The sequence below is a fragment of the Eretmochelys imbricata genome, chromosome 1 (genome assembly GCF_965152235.1).
Source record: "Eretmochelys imbricata isolate rEreImb1 chromosome 1, rEreImb1.hap1, whole genome shotgun sequence".
Lineage (NCBI taxonomy): Eukaryota > Metazoa > Chordata > Testudines > Cheloniidae > Eretmochelys > Eretmochelys imbricata.
In genome coordinates, this window is record NC_135572.1 from 49,090,464 (window position 1) to 49,107,761 (window position 17,298).

At 40.6% G+C, this 17,298-nt stretch overlaps 1 protein-coding gene across 1 annotated transcript; it reads left to right on the forward strand.

Annotated features, from left to right (window-relative positions):
- Nucleotides 1–3,240: 3,240 nt before the first annotated feature.
- Nucleotides 3,241–16,324, forward strand: RXFP2 (relaxin family peptide receptor 2). Its single transcript, XM_077820238.1, is given in 7 exon segments — nt 3,241–3,263; nt 3,983–4,054; nt 6,124–6,191; nt 6,194–6,352; nt 7,313–7,720; nt 13,742–13,960; nt 16,092–16,324. Coding segments are annotated over 7 exon segments (1,182 nt in total).
- Nucleotides 16,325–17,298: the final 974 nt, after the last annotated feature.

Genomic DNA, 17,298 nt, shown 5'->3' on the forward strand with positions numbered 1-17,298 from the left:
CAAAAGTGGCGCCTTAGGCGCTACTCTGTGGGTGCGCCGCAGCTGGAGCACCCCCAGGGAAAATTTGGTGGGTTCAAAGCAGCCACCGGCAGCTCCCCGCCCCACGCCTGGCCCCAGCTCGCCTCCGCCTCCTCCCCGAACGCGCCGTCCCGCTCTGCTTCTCTGCCCCCCCCCCCGCCTCCCCAGCTTCCCGCGAATCAGCTGTTCATGCGGGAAGCCGGGGAGGGCTGAGAAGCAGGTGGCGGCTTCGCGCTCAGGCCCAGGGAGGCGGAGGTGAGCTGGGGCGGGGAGCGGTTCCCCTGTGCGCCCCCCAGGTTACCTGCTGCGGTGTGGGTGGCTCTCCTCGCACCCCCGCCCCAGCTCACCTCTGCCTCCCCGGGCCTGAGCGCGAAGCTGCCGCTTGCTTTTCAGCCCCCCTCCTCCTCCCGTGGCTTCCCACACAAACAGCTGATTCACTGGAAGCCGGGGCGGGGGGGGGCGCATTCAGGGGAGGAGGCGGAGAGGAGGTTAGCTGGGGCTGGGCGTGGGGCAGGGCGGCAAGCTGTCGGTGGGTGCTCTGCCCCCACCAAATTTTCCCCTTGGGTGCTCCAGCCCTGCCTAAGGCACCACTTTTGGCCGGTTGTTAAATTTAGAAGCCCTTTTAGAACCGGTTCTAAAAGGGCTTCTAAATTTAACAACTGGCTCCAGCTCACCACTGGATACTGATGATGCTTATTATATTATAAATAAGTGCTAATTAAATTTGTGATTGAACTCATTGGGGGACCATCGTATATCTCCTGCTCTGGTTTTACCCACATACAGCCAAACATGAAATATATGGCAGAATTTCTGCATCCTTTTTGGTTGTCCATTGACAAATAAATGCAGATTATAAACATCAATCTATAACAAGTCAAATTTCTAATTTATTGTAAACTAGACTGAAGTTTATGGTAATGGAATACAAGTAGGTATGGTTAATCTATACCTGGTTTATCTGTGCATGTACGTCTCCCAATGGCATCAAGGCATACAGATAAATCAGGTACTTATTGTCATGCACAGGTACCAGTTTGATTTATTAATCTTAATTCTTTAAGGTTGCTAAAGATGCAAGTTAACCAGGTGCAATTACACTTTTTTTCTTTGTATAAATCAAATAAATCTGTAAAATTAGTCTTAAAATTTATCAACGAAACTTAGAGCATGAATGTGTGACTGCTATATGCTATTGTTAACTATAATGTGTCTTTCAAAAATGGATTCCTTTAAGATATCAGCAGGGAAACTGAACATGCTGATATATAGAGATCGCTGAACTGGGGCATTTATCTAAAATCAAATCAATACACCAAGTTTTGACTGATTTAAAAAGCTTTACATCTGTAGTTATTTGAACTATACACTCTTTGTGAGTGTACAGTCTCCCTTGAACAGTAATTTCCAAAACAAGGCAAAAACTACATTTTCTAAATCATTTGAGACTATTTGGGGTCAAAGACTTTTGTAGATTTTGGGGGCACTGAGGGGAGGTTGTCTTTTGGTTTTTGTTTGTTTTGCTTTTTTTACATTTTTGGTATCCTTAAAATATTTTCTGTTATAGTTTGCTGAAAGTAGTGCCATAAAGAATTGGATATCTGGCATATTTACAATATTCTATTGAAGGGAATCCTTTATAAACATGGTGTATTCCTTAAGGATTTCAGGGCACAATAACCCTAATAATCAAGCAGGAAATCATAGTTCTTTGAGACTGAGATCTGATATCACTGGACACTCAAATTAGTGAATCCCAGATTAGTGGAGACAAAGCATAAATTATATATCACATATGGAAATAGTAAATAGGCCAGTATGGCACCATCAGGAGCTTTCTTTAATGACCTGAAAATCAAAAAGGAATCCTACAAAAGATGGAAACATGGACAAATTGCTAAGGAGGAGTATAAAAGAAACACACAAGGTTGTAAGGACAAAATCAGAAAGGCATAACTCATTTTGCGCCTTAGCCTAACAAGGGACATAAAAGGCTCCTAATGTATTTAAAGAAGGAAATTAGGCCTCTTCTGATTGCAAGAGAAAGACAAAGGAAAGTGTAGGTCTTCTACTTAGTGGGAAAGGTGACCCCTTAACAGATGACATCAAGAAGGCTGAGGTGTTTAATGGCTATTTTGCTTCAGTTTTCACTAAAAGGGTTAAGGGTGTCCAGCTACTGAACACAATTAACGAGGGAAAGAAGGCAAGCCAAAACAGGAAGAGAACAGGTTGAAGAATATTTAGATAAGTTAGAGGTATTCAAGACAGCAGGGACTGATGAAATTCATCTTAAAATACTTAAGAAACTAGCTGAAACAATCTCAGAACCATTAGCAATTATCTTTGAGAACTCATGGAGGATGGGTGAAATCCTCTGGGACTGGAGAAGGGCAAACATAGTGCCTGCCTTTGAAAAGGGGAACAAAAAGGACCTGGAGAATGATAGACCAGTTAGCTTAACTTCAATGCTTGGAAAAATACTGGAACAAATTATTAAACAATAGATATGTAAGCATCTAGCGGATAATAGGGTTTTAAGGAATAGCCAGCATGGAATTTGTTGAGAACAAATCATGCCAAACCAACCTAATTTCCTTCTTTGACAGGGTTACTGGCCCAGTAGATGGGAAATAAGCAGTAGACATGATATATCTTGATTTTTAGTAAAGGTTTTTGAAACAGTCCCCCATGACATTCTCATAAGCAAACTCAGGGAAATATGGTCTAGATTAAATTACTGTAAGGTTGGTGCACAACTGGTTGAAAGATCATATTCAAAGCGTACTTAATTATGGTTTGCTATCAGATTGGGAGGGTGTATCTAATATGGCTTTGCAGGGATCAGTCCTGAGTCCAGGACTATATATTTTTTTAATGGCTTGGATAATGAAGTGGAGAGTGTGATTATAAAATTTGTGGATGACCCCAAGCTGGGAGGGGTTGCAAGCACTTTGGAGGTCAGGATTTGAATTCAAAATGACCTTGACAAATTGGAGAATTTGGTCTGAAATCAACAAGATGAAATTCAATAAAGACAAAAGCAAAGTACTACACTTAGGAAGGAAAAATCAAATGTACAAATACAAAATGGGGAATAACTGGCTAGGTGGTAGCACTGCGGAAAAGGACTTGGGGCTTATACTGGATAACAACTTGACTGTAAATCAGCAATGTGATGAGTTGTGGAAAAGGCTCATATCATTCTGGGATGTGTTAACAAGAATGTCGTGCTCTACCTGGCACAGGTGAGGCCTGAGTTAGAGCACTGTGTCCAGTTCTGGGTGCCATGTTTAGGAAAAATGTGGGCAAATTGCAGAGAATCCAGAGGAAAGTAACAAAAATGATAAAAGATTTAAAAAACCTGACCTATGAGGAAAGGTTAAAAACACAGGGCATATCTAGTCTTGAGAAAAGAAGACTGAGGGGGGACTTGATAATAGTCTTCAAATTTGTTAAGTGTTTTATTAGAGAGGCTATGATCAATTGTCCTCCACGTCCACTGAAGGTAGGACAAGAAGTAATGGGCTTAATATGCAGCAAGAGAGAGAGAGTCAGGTAAGATATTAGGAAAACCTTTCTAACTATAAATTAAGCTCTGGAATAGGCTTCCAAGAGAGGTTGTAGAATCCTCTTAATTGGAAGTTTTTAAGAACAGGTTGGACAAACACCTGTCAGGGATGGTCTAGGTTTACTAGACCATTTAGCACAGGGGCCTGGGCTTGATAACCTCAAGGTAGCTTCCAGTCCTAAACATTTCTATGATTCTATACTCTTCCATAAACAAGCTCACCGTGATGAACAAAATACTAAGCGTAGTCTTATTGAAACAGCATATTGTGCACAGACTACTTATTACCCTGTGATTTGGGAAATACACTTGTTCGTGTAATTCAGGATGTGATAACTAAAATAAAAAACTATTTTAAAGTTTGTTGATACATAACAAAATTTACTTCTTTTCCAGAGACCTGGAAACTATAGAGATTCCAAATATAAATTCAAGAATGTTTCAGCCCCTGAGGAATCTTTCCTACATGTACATATGGATAATAGCAGACATCATGGTGACATTTCTTTACCATATAAGAATGTACAAAGTAGCTCTGATTATTAAGCCTTTCCATATTATTAAATACTAAAATATTTGTCACAATGGAGTCTTGTTTCTGCAAAAACAAATTAAGTATATCATTTTATACAAATAAAATAAAGAAAAATACATTTTCTTCATGTAATTCATATTTCCATAGGGCATCACTCCTCTCTTCCCCACACAGTAACCTCTTTTATGACATGGGGTGGTGGGGTTTTCTGCCTGATTACTTGGAGTTACGCATACTTCTGGGAAGCAGAATAGCTCTTCAAGTGCTTAATATCATAAGAGAGGTAGAGTTACCCAGAAATTTACTGTATGCAAAGAGTACATATATTTTGGCTGGGGGAAGAGCTGTATATGTTTGTGCAGACAGTAATATGTGTTTCACGTGACTATTTTCCTCTACTGTCATGTCTCAGTAGCTTCACAACATGTCCTAGCTTGTAGTACTATTGGATGCCTCTGAACCACAAAACACTTCCTCCCTCCCCCCCCCGCCCCGGTTTTTAAGGCAGAGGACACCCCCAGTGCTGGGAGGGCAGGTGGCACTGCCCCAGTCTCCCCAGCCCCGGAGCACTGGGAGGGTGGGCGACATGGCACCAGCCTGAGCCGTGGATACTTCACAGGGGGAGTGGAGCAGCAGTGAGTGGAAAGCAGGATGGGGCACGTGCTGTGGCCATGCTGCCTGCCCTACTGGTGCTGGGAGGACTGGGGCTGCACCTCCTGGCGCTCTGGGGCTGGGAAGGCTGTGGCCACAGTACCCACTCTTCTGGGCCTGGGGGCGCTAGCCTGGGGCAGAAGCCAGCGGTCGGGGGCTCTGGACTCTGGCAGCAGGGCACGGAAGGGGCAGGGCCTCAGGTGGAAGGGCGTGGCTGGGGGCTAGCCTCCCGCAGCCAGTGGTTCACGCACCACCCATGTATATTTCCTTCCGGTAAATATATGTCAGTTGGGGCTGTCAAGTGATTAAAAAAATTAATCATGATTAAAAGCACAATTAAAAAAATCAATCGCAATATTAAACAATAAGAGAATACCATTTATTTATATATTTTGGATGTTTTCTACATTTTCAAATATATTGATTTCAATTACAACACAGAATGCAAAGTGTACAATGCTCACTTTATATTTGATTACAAATATTTGCACTGTAAAAAACAAAAGAAATAGCATATTTCAATTCACCTAATACAAGTATTGTAGTGTAATCTCTTTATAATGGAACATCCAAAAATATTTAATACATTTCAATTGGTATTCTATTGTTTAACAGTACGATTAATTGCGATTAATTTTTTTAATCACAGTTAATTTTTTTGAGTTAATCGTGTGAATTAACTGCGATTAATCAACAGTCCTAATGTCAATAGTTTTAAACTTACTACTATTTTTACTATAGATTGGGAATGAACTTTTCCACACACACCCCTTCTGCAGACATGGGCCTTCCTCAGAAACCACATTCCATCTGGCCTAAGAAGTCAGAATTGTCAGAAACTCAGTAACATACATGAGACCCAGTCTGCTGAGGGCCTTAAATGTCAGCTATCAACTTACAGTCAGTCCACACACCAGCAGTCTGTTAATGCAGAAAGCAAAATAGTGCCCTGGCAAAATCTTTTCTGCCAAGACATTGTAACAGATCTGCATCTTTGTCAACCCAGTATGAAGAAAAGTAAGGCAGCAGAACTGGATTAGTGCAGAGGGATGCATTAGGGTCACAAGTTCAAAGTAGCCACATTCTCAAAACAAAACCACCTTTGAGCTGAGCTGACAAAAAGACCTCTAATATCAGCCATAGATCAAGGGCTACATCTTGGCTGCATGTTACACTGACTAATGCAAAATGCTATTCACATTACACCTCCTACTTAAACAATAGGCATAATTTTGGTTGTTAGAATTTCCTCTGTTTCACTTCTTTATGTGTAATTGCATATCTAATACATAACTGTGACTTTGACCTGTGCTTGAACAGCAATTTTATATGTTCATTTCTTTGCTTTCAGCTATTTCAAAAAGTTTTGGTATTGTTCCTATGCCCTCCACGTGCAAATATGCACACCATTAACAGATGTTAATCATCATTTGAGAACCTCTTGGCTAATAATGTTCTTCGAGTATTTGTCTGGGTCACAGCTTGTGTTACCTGTTTTGGAAATCCTTTTGTCATTGGAATGAGTTCATTTATCAGAGCTGAAAACAAGAAGCACACCACGTCTATCAAAATGTTGTGTTGTAAGTATATATTAGTGGTATTATTTTTAAATCAAACTGACAGACCATTGTACTATGTATATTCGAGTATTCAACCATTTATGTTATAGATAAAAATATAAGCAATGCATTAACTTCAGAATATTAGTAAACTTTGCTATTTTTGTCCCATTTTCCAATATTCTAAATATAAGCAGAAAGTTGCTTTTAACTCTTAAATTCAAATGGTCAAAATGTATAAGAAGAGTCTATGCAGCCTAATGGTTTCACTTTATTAAGTTTACTGTTAATTCTACATCCAGGAAAACAGAAAGGTTAACCAGTGCTGGACTGGCTATTGCATGCATTTTGTGATGTGCCATGCCATCTTATTCTTCTCAGTTTTGTCACCAGCAGCTAGTAAACTCCACTGGTTTATGAATTCCATGTTTCGTAATTAGCCAGAAAATTATATTGACTCCAAATTAATGTACCATATTTTGTCTAACAATAATTTTGGAATTAAGAGCCTGCATTTGAACAATATTAACACAGGGCCAAATTTAGATCTGCTATAAACAAGTGCAACTTCCTTAAAGTCAATTTATACTGGCTTCAGTTTATAAAATGAGTGTGTGATGCTTCCCCCTTCTATCCCATAGAGAGGATATGGAATCTGATACTACTTTCAGGCTAAGAGAATTCTCCCTTGGCTCAAGTAGTACTAGCTTGTAGTTCCATCTCCCTATCTGTATGTGATTGTTAAATTAGAGGTGTTGGTTACCTGCAGTTCATAGATTTACCATGGTGCCATGACCCAGTATTCATGGCATGATCTCAGCCAGTTCCATCAAATTCATTCTGATGCCACAAACCCTGGGTCAAATTATGTTACTGCATATATCAGCCAGGATCTGGCCAATTCTAAGAACATTTTTAGTATATAAATCTTTAAATGTAATTACTCTTTTTAATAAATTGTGAAAATTTCTTTTTAAGTAGGTGCTGATTGTCTGATGGGTGTGTACTTGTTCTCCATTGGAGTCTCTGACATTAAATATCGTTGACAATATAAAAACTATGTTGTACTGTGGATGGAGGGCTTACCATGTCATAACATGGGTTTCCTGGACATGTTTTCTACAGAGGTCTCTGTCTTGTTGACATATCTGACTTTGGAAAAATATTTAGTAATTGTCTTTCCCTTCAGTAATATCCCACCAGGAAAGCATCACACAATAATAATCCTTGTATCCATATGGTTTATTGGATTTGTAATAGCAATAATTCCATTTTGGGATGAGGATTTTTTTGGAAAGTATTATGGAAAAAATGGAGTTTGTTTCCCACTTTATTCTGATCAAACAGAAGAAATTGGAGGCAAGGGGTATTCTCTTGGGATTTTTCTTGGTAAGTTTAATATTTTCATATGTCTTTATTATTGTTTCTCTTATTGCAATTCAAAAACTGATTTCCAGACTACAGTAAACTCATGTATAGTAGATATATTTTTACAGTGGTCCCAACGATTGTTCGGCCTGTCTAACTGGCCCTGCATGGGGAACTGGAAGCATTTTCCAAAATGCTACCAAGGAGGTCCTGGATTTTAATCACTTACCTAGCAGCCTAAATTTGGCCTCCAGGACCTCTCCTCTACCTTTCTCCCTAATGTACCCTGACCACCGGCTGCTCCCAGCACTGCATATAGGTCTGTCTAGATGTTTCGATAGGTCTGCAATCTTTGCACCTGGCAGACAATTCACCATGCAGTTCTTCCAGTCATCACATATCAAAATATCTATATTTCTAATAATCAAATCCCCCATTTCTATTACCGGTCTTTTCCTAATAACATGGGGCCCCTCCCCCAGAGAAGTATCCTCAGTATTCCTGCACAATAATGGGGATCCCTCTCCCCAGAGAGGTATCCTCAGTGTTCCTCTACAAGAGGATTTTTATCCAAGTCCACTTTACAGTCCACAAGTAGGAGTTGCATGCATATCGGCTGGCGTGATATGGTGCTAACTCTTGCAACATTTTCTTGTCTGTCTTTATGTGCAGCTCTGCTCCCTGCATGCTATTTTCCGCAAGAGAGGAGCACATGGACCTCAGGGAGGCGGGTTCGATTTCTGTTACCACAGCCTATATTTGTAACATATACATATATTTGTTAATCCATAAGTCATACTATGGAACAATAACCTTTTAATAAAGTGGTTCAATGGAAGGACAGAAAATAGTTGTTTATGAGAAGAGTCTTACACAGGAGGCAATTGAGGAGAACAAACAAGGTCTTAATAATGTATTTGCAATGAATTTATTATTGTCAAATTTTAATATCAATAAAATATTTATGGGAAATCATCTTCCAGAAAATAATTTTGATAGCCTCCTATTAAGCACTAAAAACCATATTCACTCCTCCTTGGATTTTTGATACTTTAAAAAGGGATCGGGGGGACAATCTAAAATAAACCCCAAAATTTGCAAACAGTGTGTGTGGATGGAATAATTTAAACGTGGATCAGCAACCTCTAATTTTTCTTTTTTAATGAGCCAGTCCTACTGTGAATGCAACAAAAATAAAAGTATATCTAAAACCGGTCCTATTTCTGCAACCCTGGTCGTGCAAACAGTCCTTACTCAACAGAGTGGTCCCATGTATCTTAATGGGATGATTTGTATGATTACGGACTGTTCACATAACACTTACTTGAGTCAGTAAAAGTTGCACGACTGGGACTCTAGTGAGTCCCAAGTAAAAATGACTGCAGCTCTGATTCAGCAAAGTATTTATATATGTGCATTGCTCATGCGCTTAAAGTGATCAAATGCAACCCAGTTGCGCTACTGATGTGACTAATGTTACATGCTGCTTTAGAATCTTGCCGAACTGGAGCCTAAAACAAAAATTATCTCTTCATTTGCCTGAGCTTGCACTAAAACCTCCTTGGAAGAGATCAAGATCTCTCAAAAAGGTCATTCTCTCAGTTCCAGGAAAACTGCCTCAAACCAAAATCTTTAAACTGAATAGTTTAGTATAGCAAGAACACAGAAGAGAGCTATCTTCCCTCACCAGCAACTGTTGTGTCCTTTTATATTTACAGCTCATAACATTTTCAGTGAACAAGGAAGTGCAGTATTCCCAAATCAGTGCTAAGTATAATGGGTTTTTCAGCAGGATGCCTCATCATAGAAGAAAAGGAGTACTTGTGGCACCTTAGAGACTAACCAATTTATTTGAGCATGAGCTTTCGTGAGCTACAGCTGAGCTGAGCTGTAGCTCACGAAAGCTTATGCTCAAATAAATTGGTTAGTCTCTAAGGTGCCACAAGTACTCCTTTTCTTTTTGCGAATACAGACTAACACAGTTGTTACTCTGAAACCTGTCATCATAGAAGATTTCCATTGTTCATAGTTTGGTTCTGTTTTCGAAAAAAGAGGCGAGGCCTTCTTTGCGAGCTCATACCTGCCAAGTGGCATTACCCGAAGCCTTTTTTATTTCTTTTTTTCTTTCCCCTTTTAACTGAACAGGGGATTGCTACATGAGTTTGACGTAGTCTTTGGAAAGTTTATTGCCCTCGCACTTGTGACTCAGGGGAGGGGAGTCTGATCTTTTGTGTATATATTTTTTGTATAGTTATTTTTTGCCTGTTTTGCTAAACGAATACCTGGGAACACTGACCAAGAGACAAAAATTGGGGATAATTGTGGAATATAAATATTTTGGCAGTGTATGAATGTGGCTTAGGGAATGTGGGGCAGAGGGAAGACAGTGTGCCAAGAGTTTGACTAATGCTCAGTCTTTGGCATGGTGGTGTGTATTTCATACTAAAGTTTTTATTTAGTTTTTTTATGGCTGCTTATTCCCAGTTCAATTTATAGCCTAGCTTGGGAAATGATTCCTCAGATTCTCTATGTTAATCTTATATGACTGCTATTTTCTGCTATTACACTGCACCGAAGTTATCTGCTTTTGTAATTTGATGATTTGATCTATTATGATCCCCGGTGAGGACGAGGTTGAATGCTGGTTGGGGATACCTGATTTTACTAATTTATAAAATGGAAAGGTTTCAAAAGATTTGGAACATTCATGTTGTGCATCAGTGCAGCTATGTACAGTAAAGGCCCTAAGACTTTGCCAGCCTGGGCAGAAAACCGTTTTCTGCACCCCATGGAGCAGCAAAACAAAAAAATAAAATGGCCAAGTGGCACAGCGATATGCCGCCCCCTGGAAACTGGTGTTCAGACTGACTTGCTGCTTGCTGGCCCCTAGCATTGGCCATGGCTATATAATTGGATTATCTTATTATTGTTAGCCATATCCCTGCCCCCACTTCTTTCCCTCCTTTTGTTTGTTACACTCACTTGTGTCTTGTATAAAATTAGATTCTGCACTCTTCACAGAATGGACCATGTCTTCCTATGTGTATACGTGAGGTGGCAGTTTGCAGATGATACAAAATTATTCTAGATCAGAGGTCCCCAAACTGGGGTGCAGCCCCCCTAGGGGGGCACAGAGGAACGTTCAGGGGGGTACAGCTGGGGCCTGGGTCAGCCTCTATGGGGGGCAGGAAGGGAGCACCACCCAGCTCTGGTCCCAACTCCAGCTGCCAGCCTCGTACCCAGGGCTCCACTCCCGGCCCCACACCCGCGGCCCCAGCTGCCTGGCCTGCGCCTAGGGATCTGCTCCCCACCACAGCTCCCGCCCCCATGCACAAGGCCCCGGCTGCCGGCCTCAGCCCCTGGCCTCAGCTCCGCTCCCACCTCCACCCCCTCCTGTGGCTCCAGACTCAGCCCCCTTACCCTTGTCTGCGTCTTCCCCTCCTGGAGCCATGGCCCCGCTCCTGTCTTGGGTTGGGGGGCACAGAGAAGGGTAAGTGGGAGCATGAGGTAAAAAGTGTGGGGACCACTGCCCTAGATAGTTAAGTCCAAAGCAGACTGCAAAGAGTTACAAAGGGATCTCACAAAACTGGGTGACTGGGAACAAAATGGCAGATGAAATTCAGTGTTGATAAAGGCAAAGTACAGCACATTGGAAAATATAATCCCAACTATACATACAAAATGATGGGGTCTAAATTAGCTGTTACCACTGAAGAAAGACACCTCGGAGCCATCGTGGATAGTTCTCTGAAAACACCCATTCAATGTGCAGCAGCAGCTGTCAAAAAAGCTAAAAAAATGTTAGAAAGCATTAGGAAAGGGATAGATAATAAGACAGAAAATATCTTAATGCGACTATAAAATATATATGGTACACCCACATCTGGAATACTATGTGCAGTTCTGGTCACCCCATCTCAAAAAAGATACATTAGAATTGGGAAGAGTGCAGAGAAGGGCATCAAAATGAGGAGATTAAAAAGACTGAAACTGTTCAGCTCAGAAAAGAGATGACTGACAAGGGACATGATAGAGGTCTACAAAATCACGAATGGTGTGGAGAAATAGAATACTGAAGTGTTATTTATCCCTTCACATAACACAAAGGGGGTCACCCAATGGAATTAATAGACAGCCTAACAAAGTGCTTCGTCACACAACACACAGTCAATCTGTGAAACTCATTGCCATGGGACGTTGTGATGGCCAAAAATATAACTGAATTTAAAAAAATCTACAAAAAGAAAAGGAGTACTTGTGGCACCTTAGAGACTAACCAATTTATTTGAGCATAAGCTTTCGTGAGCTACAGCTCACTTCATCGGATGCATACTGTGGAAAGTACAGAAGACGTTTTTATACACACAAACCATGAAAAACGTCTTCTGTACTTTCCACAGTATGCATCCGATGAAGTGAGCTGTAGCTCACGAAAGCTTATGCTCAAATAAATTGGTTAGTCTCTAAGGTGCCACAAGTACTCCTTTTCTTTTTGCAAATACAGACTAACACGGCTGTTATTCTGAAAAAAAATCTAGATACGTTCATGGAGGATAGGTCCTTCAATGGCTATTAGCCAAGATTGTCAGGGATGCAACCCCATGCTCTGGTTGTCCCTAAACCTCTGACTGGCAGAAGCTAAGGCTGGATGACTGGGGATGGATCACTCGATCAAGTACCCTGTTCTGTGCATTCCTGCTGAAGCATCTGGCCCTGGCCAGTTGGAAGACAGGATACTGTGCTAGATGGACCATTGGTCTGACCCAGTATATCTATTTTTATGTTCTTATGTTTTTACAAAACCTGCATTGAGTGCACCGGAGGAGCCCTGAAGGCCAGCATTCCAGCAGATTGTACCACTGTGGGCACAGGGGCTCAAGACAATGATATTTTGAGTAGCAATATCCTGAGTTCCTTATTCACCGTCACAAATCTATACACACACCCAACAATAATACATGGCTCATGTTTGCATCTGTAGCTAACCATATGGGGATAAGCTGAATTCCTCTTTATAGGTGCCTTAGAGCAATGTTTAAACATGGTTCTGACCAAACTGTATTATAACACTATATATATATGTATATATATGTATATATATATATGTATATATAAAGTCTGCTGCAGTTTCCACGGTATGCATCTGATGAAGTGAGCTGTAGCTCACGAAAGCTCATGCTCAAATAAATTAGTTAGTCTCTAAGGTGCCACAAGTACTCCTTTTCTTTTTGCGAATACAGACTAACACGGCTGTTACTCTGAAACCTATTATAACACTGTTTGTCAGGGTCAAATGAAATTTGGGCTATAGCTTGTTTTTGAAAAATAGTCTAAACTGATTCTGGCCCCATCCAGACCACCTACCCAGCAAAACTGCGTTATAAGAAGATTAGCAATAATTGGACGAGAATTCTGTTTTTGGTTGCATTGTTGTAAATCCAGAGCAGCCCCCTTTATTGAGAACAGAATTTGGCCCATTGCTAAAAGTCCACTTCTTAAACACCGATATGATGCTAGTGTAGACTGGCTTTTAGAAACAAGTTGCAAATCCTGTTTTGTGTACATTCCTCCTGCAGTAAGTTGTGGTAGGTTTTTGAACAGAGCTGAGGTAGCTGTTCTGGGGCTAGTACAAGTATCAGCTGGTTTTGGCCCTTCCACAGTAACTATGCCATTATTTCAGCAATATGCAGGATTCCCGCAGATACTTTGTGTTCCAGCCTTATTGGAGCATATCTAGTCAGGGGCTCAGACCTCTGGGGAATTCTGGAAGCTATCTGTTTCTATAGTAAGTTACTGCAGAGTCCTTCATTTCACACTATGTAACAGAGGAGAGTACATCTGTACATGTACATAAGAAGACTTTGTGACAGCAGAAAATATATAGGACATATTTCTAACAATAAAAAACTATCTGCAATGATGAATATTTATAATAAAGTTAGAAAGGAAGAAAGAATATAAAAATGGTGGGAGACAAGTAAGATATGAGGATATCCCTTTTATAGGATTTGCTGTTTTTAAATCTTCTGTTTTTTCCAACAGGTGTGAACCTACTAGCATTCATCATAATAGTGTTTTCATATGTCAGTATGTTTTATTCCATTCAAAAAACTGACCTTCAGACATCAGAAGTAAGAAGCAACATTCACATGGATGCTGCTGTTGCCAATTAATTTTTTTTTATAGTATTCACTGACTCCATCTACTGGATTCCTGTCTTTGTTATAAAAATCCTCTCCCTATACCAGGTGGAAATTCCAGGTAAATCCAGTCAGCTGTTTGAGAATGTGATTTCTTATTTCTTCTTTGGTTAAAGTTTCAAATATTTATACAGGTCTGAACCCTGCAATGCTTGCCCAGTGCTTCTTCAGGCAAAACTCTCATTGACTGGGAGGAGTGGTAGATACGCTGGAGAGTAGGGATAGGATACAGAGGGACCTAGACAAATTGGAGGACTGGGCCAAAAGAAATCTGATGAGGTTCAACAAGGACAAGTGCAGAGTCCTGCACTTAAGACAGAAGAATCCAATGCACTGCTACAGACTAGGGACTGAATGGCTAGGCAGCAGTTCTGCAAAGAAGGACCTAGGGGTGACAGTGGACGAGAAGCTGGATATGAGTCAACAGTGTGCCCTTGTTGCCAAGAAGGCCAATGGCATTTTGGGATGTATAAGTAGGGGCATTGCCAGCAGATCAAGGGACGTGATCGTTCCCCTCTCTTCGACACTGGTGAGGCCTCATCTGGAGTACTGTGTCCAGTTTTGGGCCCCACACTACAAGAAGGATGTGGAAAAACTGGAGAGAGTCCAGCGAAGGGCAACAAAAATGATTAGGGGTCTGGAACACATGACTTATGAGGAGAGGCTGAGGGAACTGGGGATGTTTAGTCTATGGAAGAGAAGAATGAGGGGGGATTTGATAGTTGCTTTTAACTACCTGAAAGGTGGATCCAAAGAGGATGGATCTAGACTATTCTCAGTGATAGCCGATGACAGGACAAGGAGTAATGGTCTCAAGTTGCAGTGGGGGAGATTTAGGTTGGATATTAGGAAAAACTTTTTCACTAGGAGGGTGGTGAAACACTGGAATGCGTTACCTAGGGAGGTGGTGTAATCCCCTTCCTTAGAAGTTTTTAAAGTCAGGCTTGACAAAGCCCTGGCTGGGATGATTTATTTGGGGATTGGTCCTGCTCTGGGCAGGGGGTTGGACTAGATGACCTCCAGAGGTCCCTTCCAACTCTGATATTCTATGATTCTATGACTTTGGGGGGAGTTTTTTCTGAAGAAGGACCTAAGGATTATGCTGTCAGGATTTAAATATTTGCCAAAACATTTGACTTCATTGTGTTCAGAAATTAGATTCAAACTAAGGCATGCCCCTCTCAAAATGCATGTAAGGAACTGAGCACTCACCTGAATTATACAGTGACAAAGCTCTTGTACTGTGGTGGCTACAAAATCTCACAATACATAAAATAAGTCCAGTTATTTGCCCACTTGGAAAATATAAATATGCTAAGAGACTTTTTCAGCCAATCCAAACTCCAAAGGGGAAACACTGACAGATCCCTAACTATTCAACTACTGATAGATAATGCTTTAATAAAAGCACCTTGCCTTTCCATTATACTTCTAGAAAACTGACATCTCACATTTTGCATAAAAGTCGGGTAAATAGCTTTCACCATGAAGCTAACAAAGGCATTATACAAACACTGCAGACTGTCAGGAAACCTATTGATTGCCTGGAAAAAGATTTGTATCCCAGTAGGAAAAGTGGTTAAACTTGGATGGTTGAAAAGAAATTGTGGCTCTCATATATGTGTTCCAGGTAGCCTATTTCCCCCATGTCTTAGGCCCTAGTTCAGGAAAGCATCCTAATTCAGGACAGCACTTGAGCGCACGTTTAACTTTAAGAGCTAGGTATTGGTATTAGTATTAGCAATGTCTGTAGTTTGATTAAGTCCCATTGAAGTCAATGGAATTTAAGCACATGCTTAAGTACTGTCCTGACTAAAGATGGACTTAAGCACATGTTTAAGTGTTTTCCTAAATCGGGGCTTTCTTTCAATAGACAGCAAGTAAATACATGAGAGAGTATTTGGCCATAGCACACAGGTTAGCAACCTAGCTTTTGTGAAAATATTTCAGATTTATGCCTTTTTGCCCTCTTCCATTAAAAACCATGCTATGCTTAATAAAGAACCCAATAGAAAGTGTATATTCAAGCCCTTTTCATATAAAAATGATTTTATATTATAGTTCTGAAAAATTCAATACAGCAAAAGATGTTGAGTTTAAAATACGCTACATTGTTGCTTCTAGGTACTTCATACCAAAAGAAAACACTGATTATCTTCTAAAGTTCTGTATTTCATTGTGGTTTTTTCTAGGCACTGTCACTTCCTGGATAGTGATATTTATTCTGCCAATAAACAGTGCCTTGAACCCAATTCTCTACATTCTCACCACCACTTTCTTTAAGGAGAAGTTAAAGCAGTTACTGCAGAAACATCGAAGGAGGTCGGTTTTCAAAAATGACAGCAAAAGCTTGCCTACTTCAATAGTATGGACAGATGATTCCTTAATTCATGCCTCCTCTCTTGGATTAGACTTGGATTTTTAAACAAATAACTTTTGGGGGCTGAGTAAATAAGTTAATTTACGGTTTCTCAGCAAGAGCATGGGAATTGGAAGTACCAGAATTAGTTATGTTAATCTTTTTGAGATTCATTTTGAAATGTCTTTGTCATTACCATCTTTGTATTCATCTTCCTGTAAGATAAAATGACAGCTGTTGCTTTTATCATTTCAGTTTCATGTAAAGGTTTCAGTGCAAGCACACTGTGTGTTGGGGCTGAAAATAATGAGGCATTTTCATTATTCATCCCACTCCCCATGAAGCCCTAATTCCTGCAGAGACTAAATTGGCTTGGCTTGTCCTTACAGACATTATGTGGTGTGGGGGAAGGGGGAGATGAATTGGAGTAGCCATTAAACTTTACACCCTGAAATGTTTTAGACAGTATTATAAGGTTTGAGGTCATGCAGTAATCCTATTGTCATCAGGAAAATTGGAAGCAGAACTGGTCCAAAACAACAGTGCAGCTGTGACTTTTCAGCACTGACTCTCGAGGTCAAGATTGGGTACAATTCAAAGGGTAATGAGAGGTCGGAACCTGAATTTAAAAAGGCAACCAGTGCATTTAGCAAGTAGCCATCTAAGAGTAGGATTGCCATTGGCTACTTCTGAAGGGATCACCAGATGACAATATGTCCTTTCAAATTTCTACTTCAGTGTACTCCCCTAGAAATGCTAGAAAAGCGATTCATGCCAGTATACTACAGCCGTGAACCAGTGCCAAGCAGGCAAAAATCTGGTGTCACAGCTCATGTAGCTAGGCACCTCTTGTCTCAAGCTACAGTTAATGTTCACTAATCCAGAAGCCACATGGATTTTTTTTTAATTTGCCAAGTAGTGTCCATCCTTTCACTCACTTCAATTTCTAAAGCATTTCTAAGTGATTTTTGGCAATTATACTTGTAATTCCCAATTATTGTCTCTCTAACATTGAATAGATATAGATGAAGCAGTCTCCA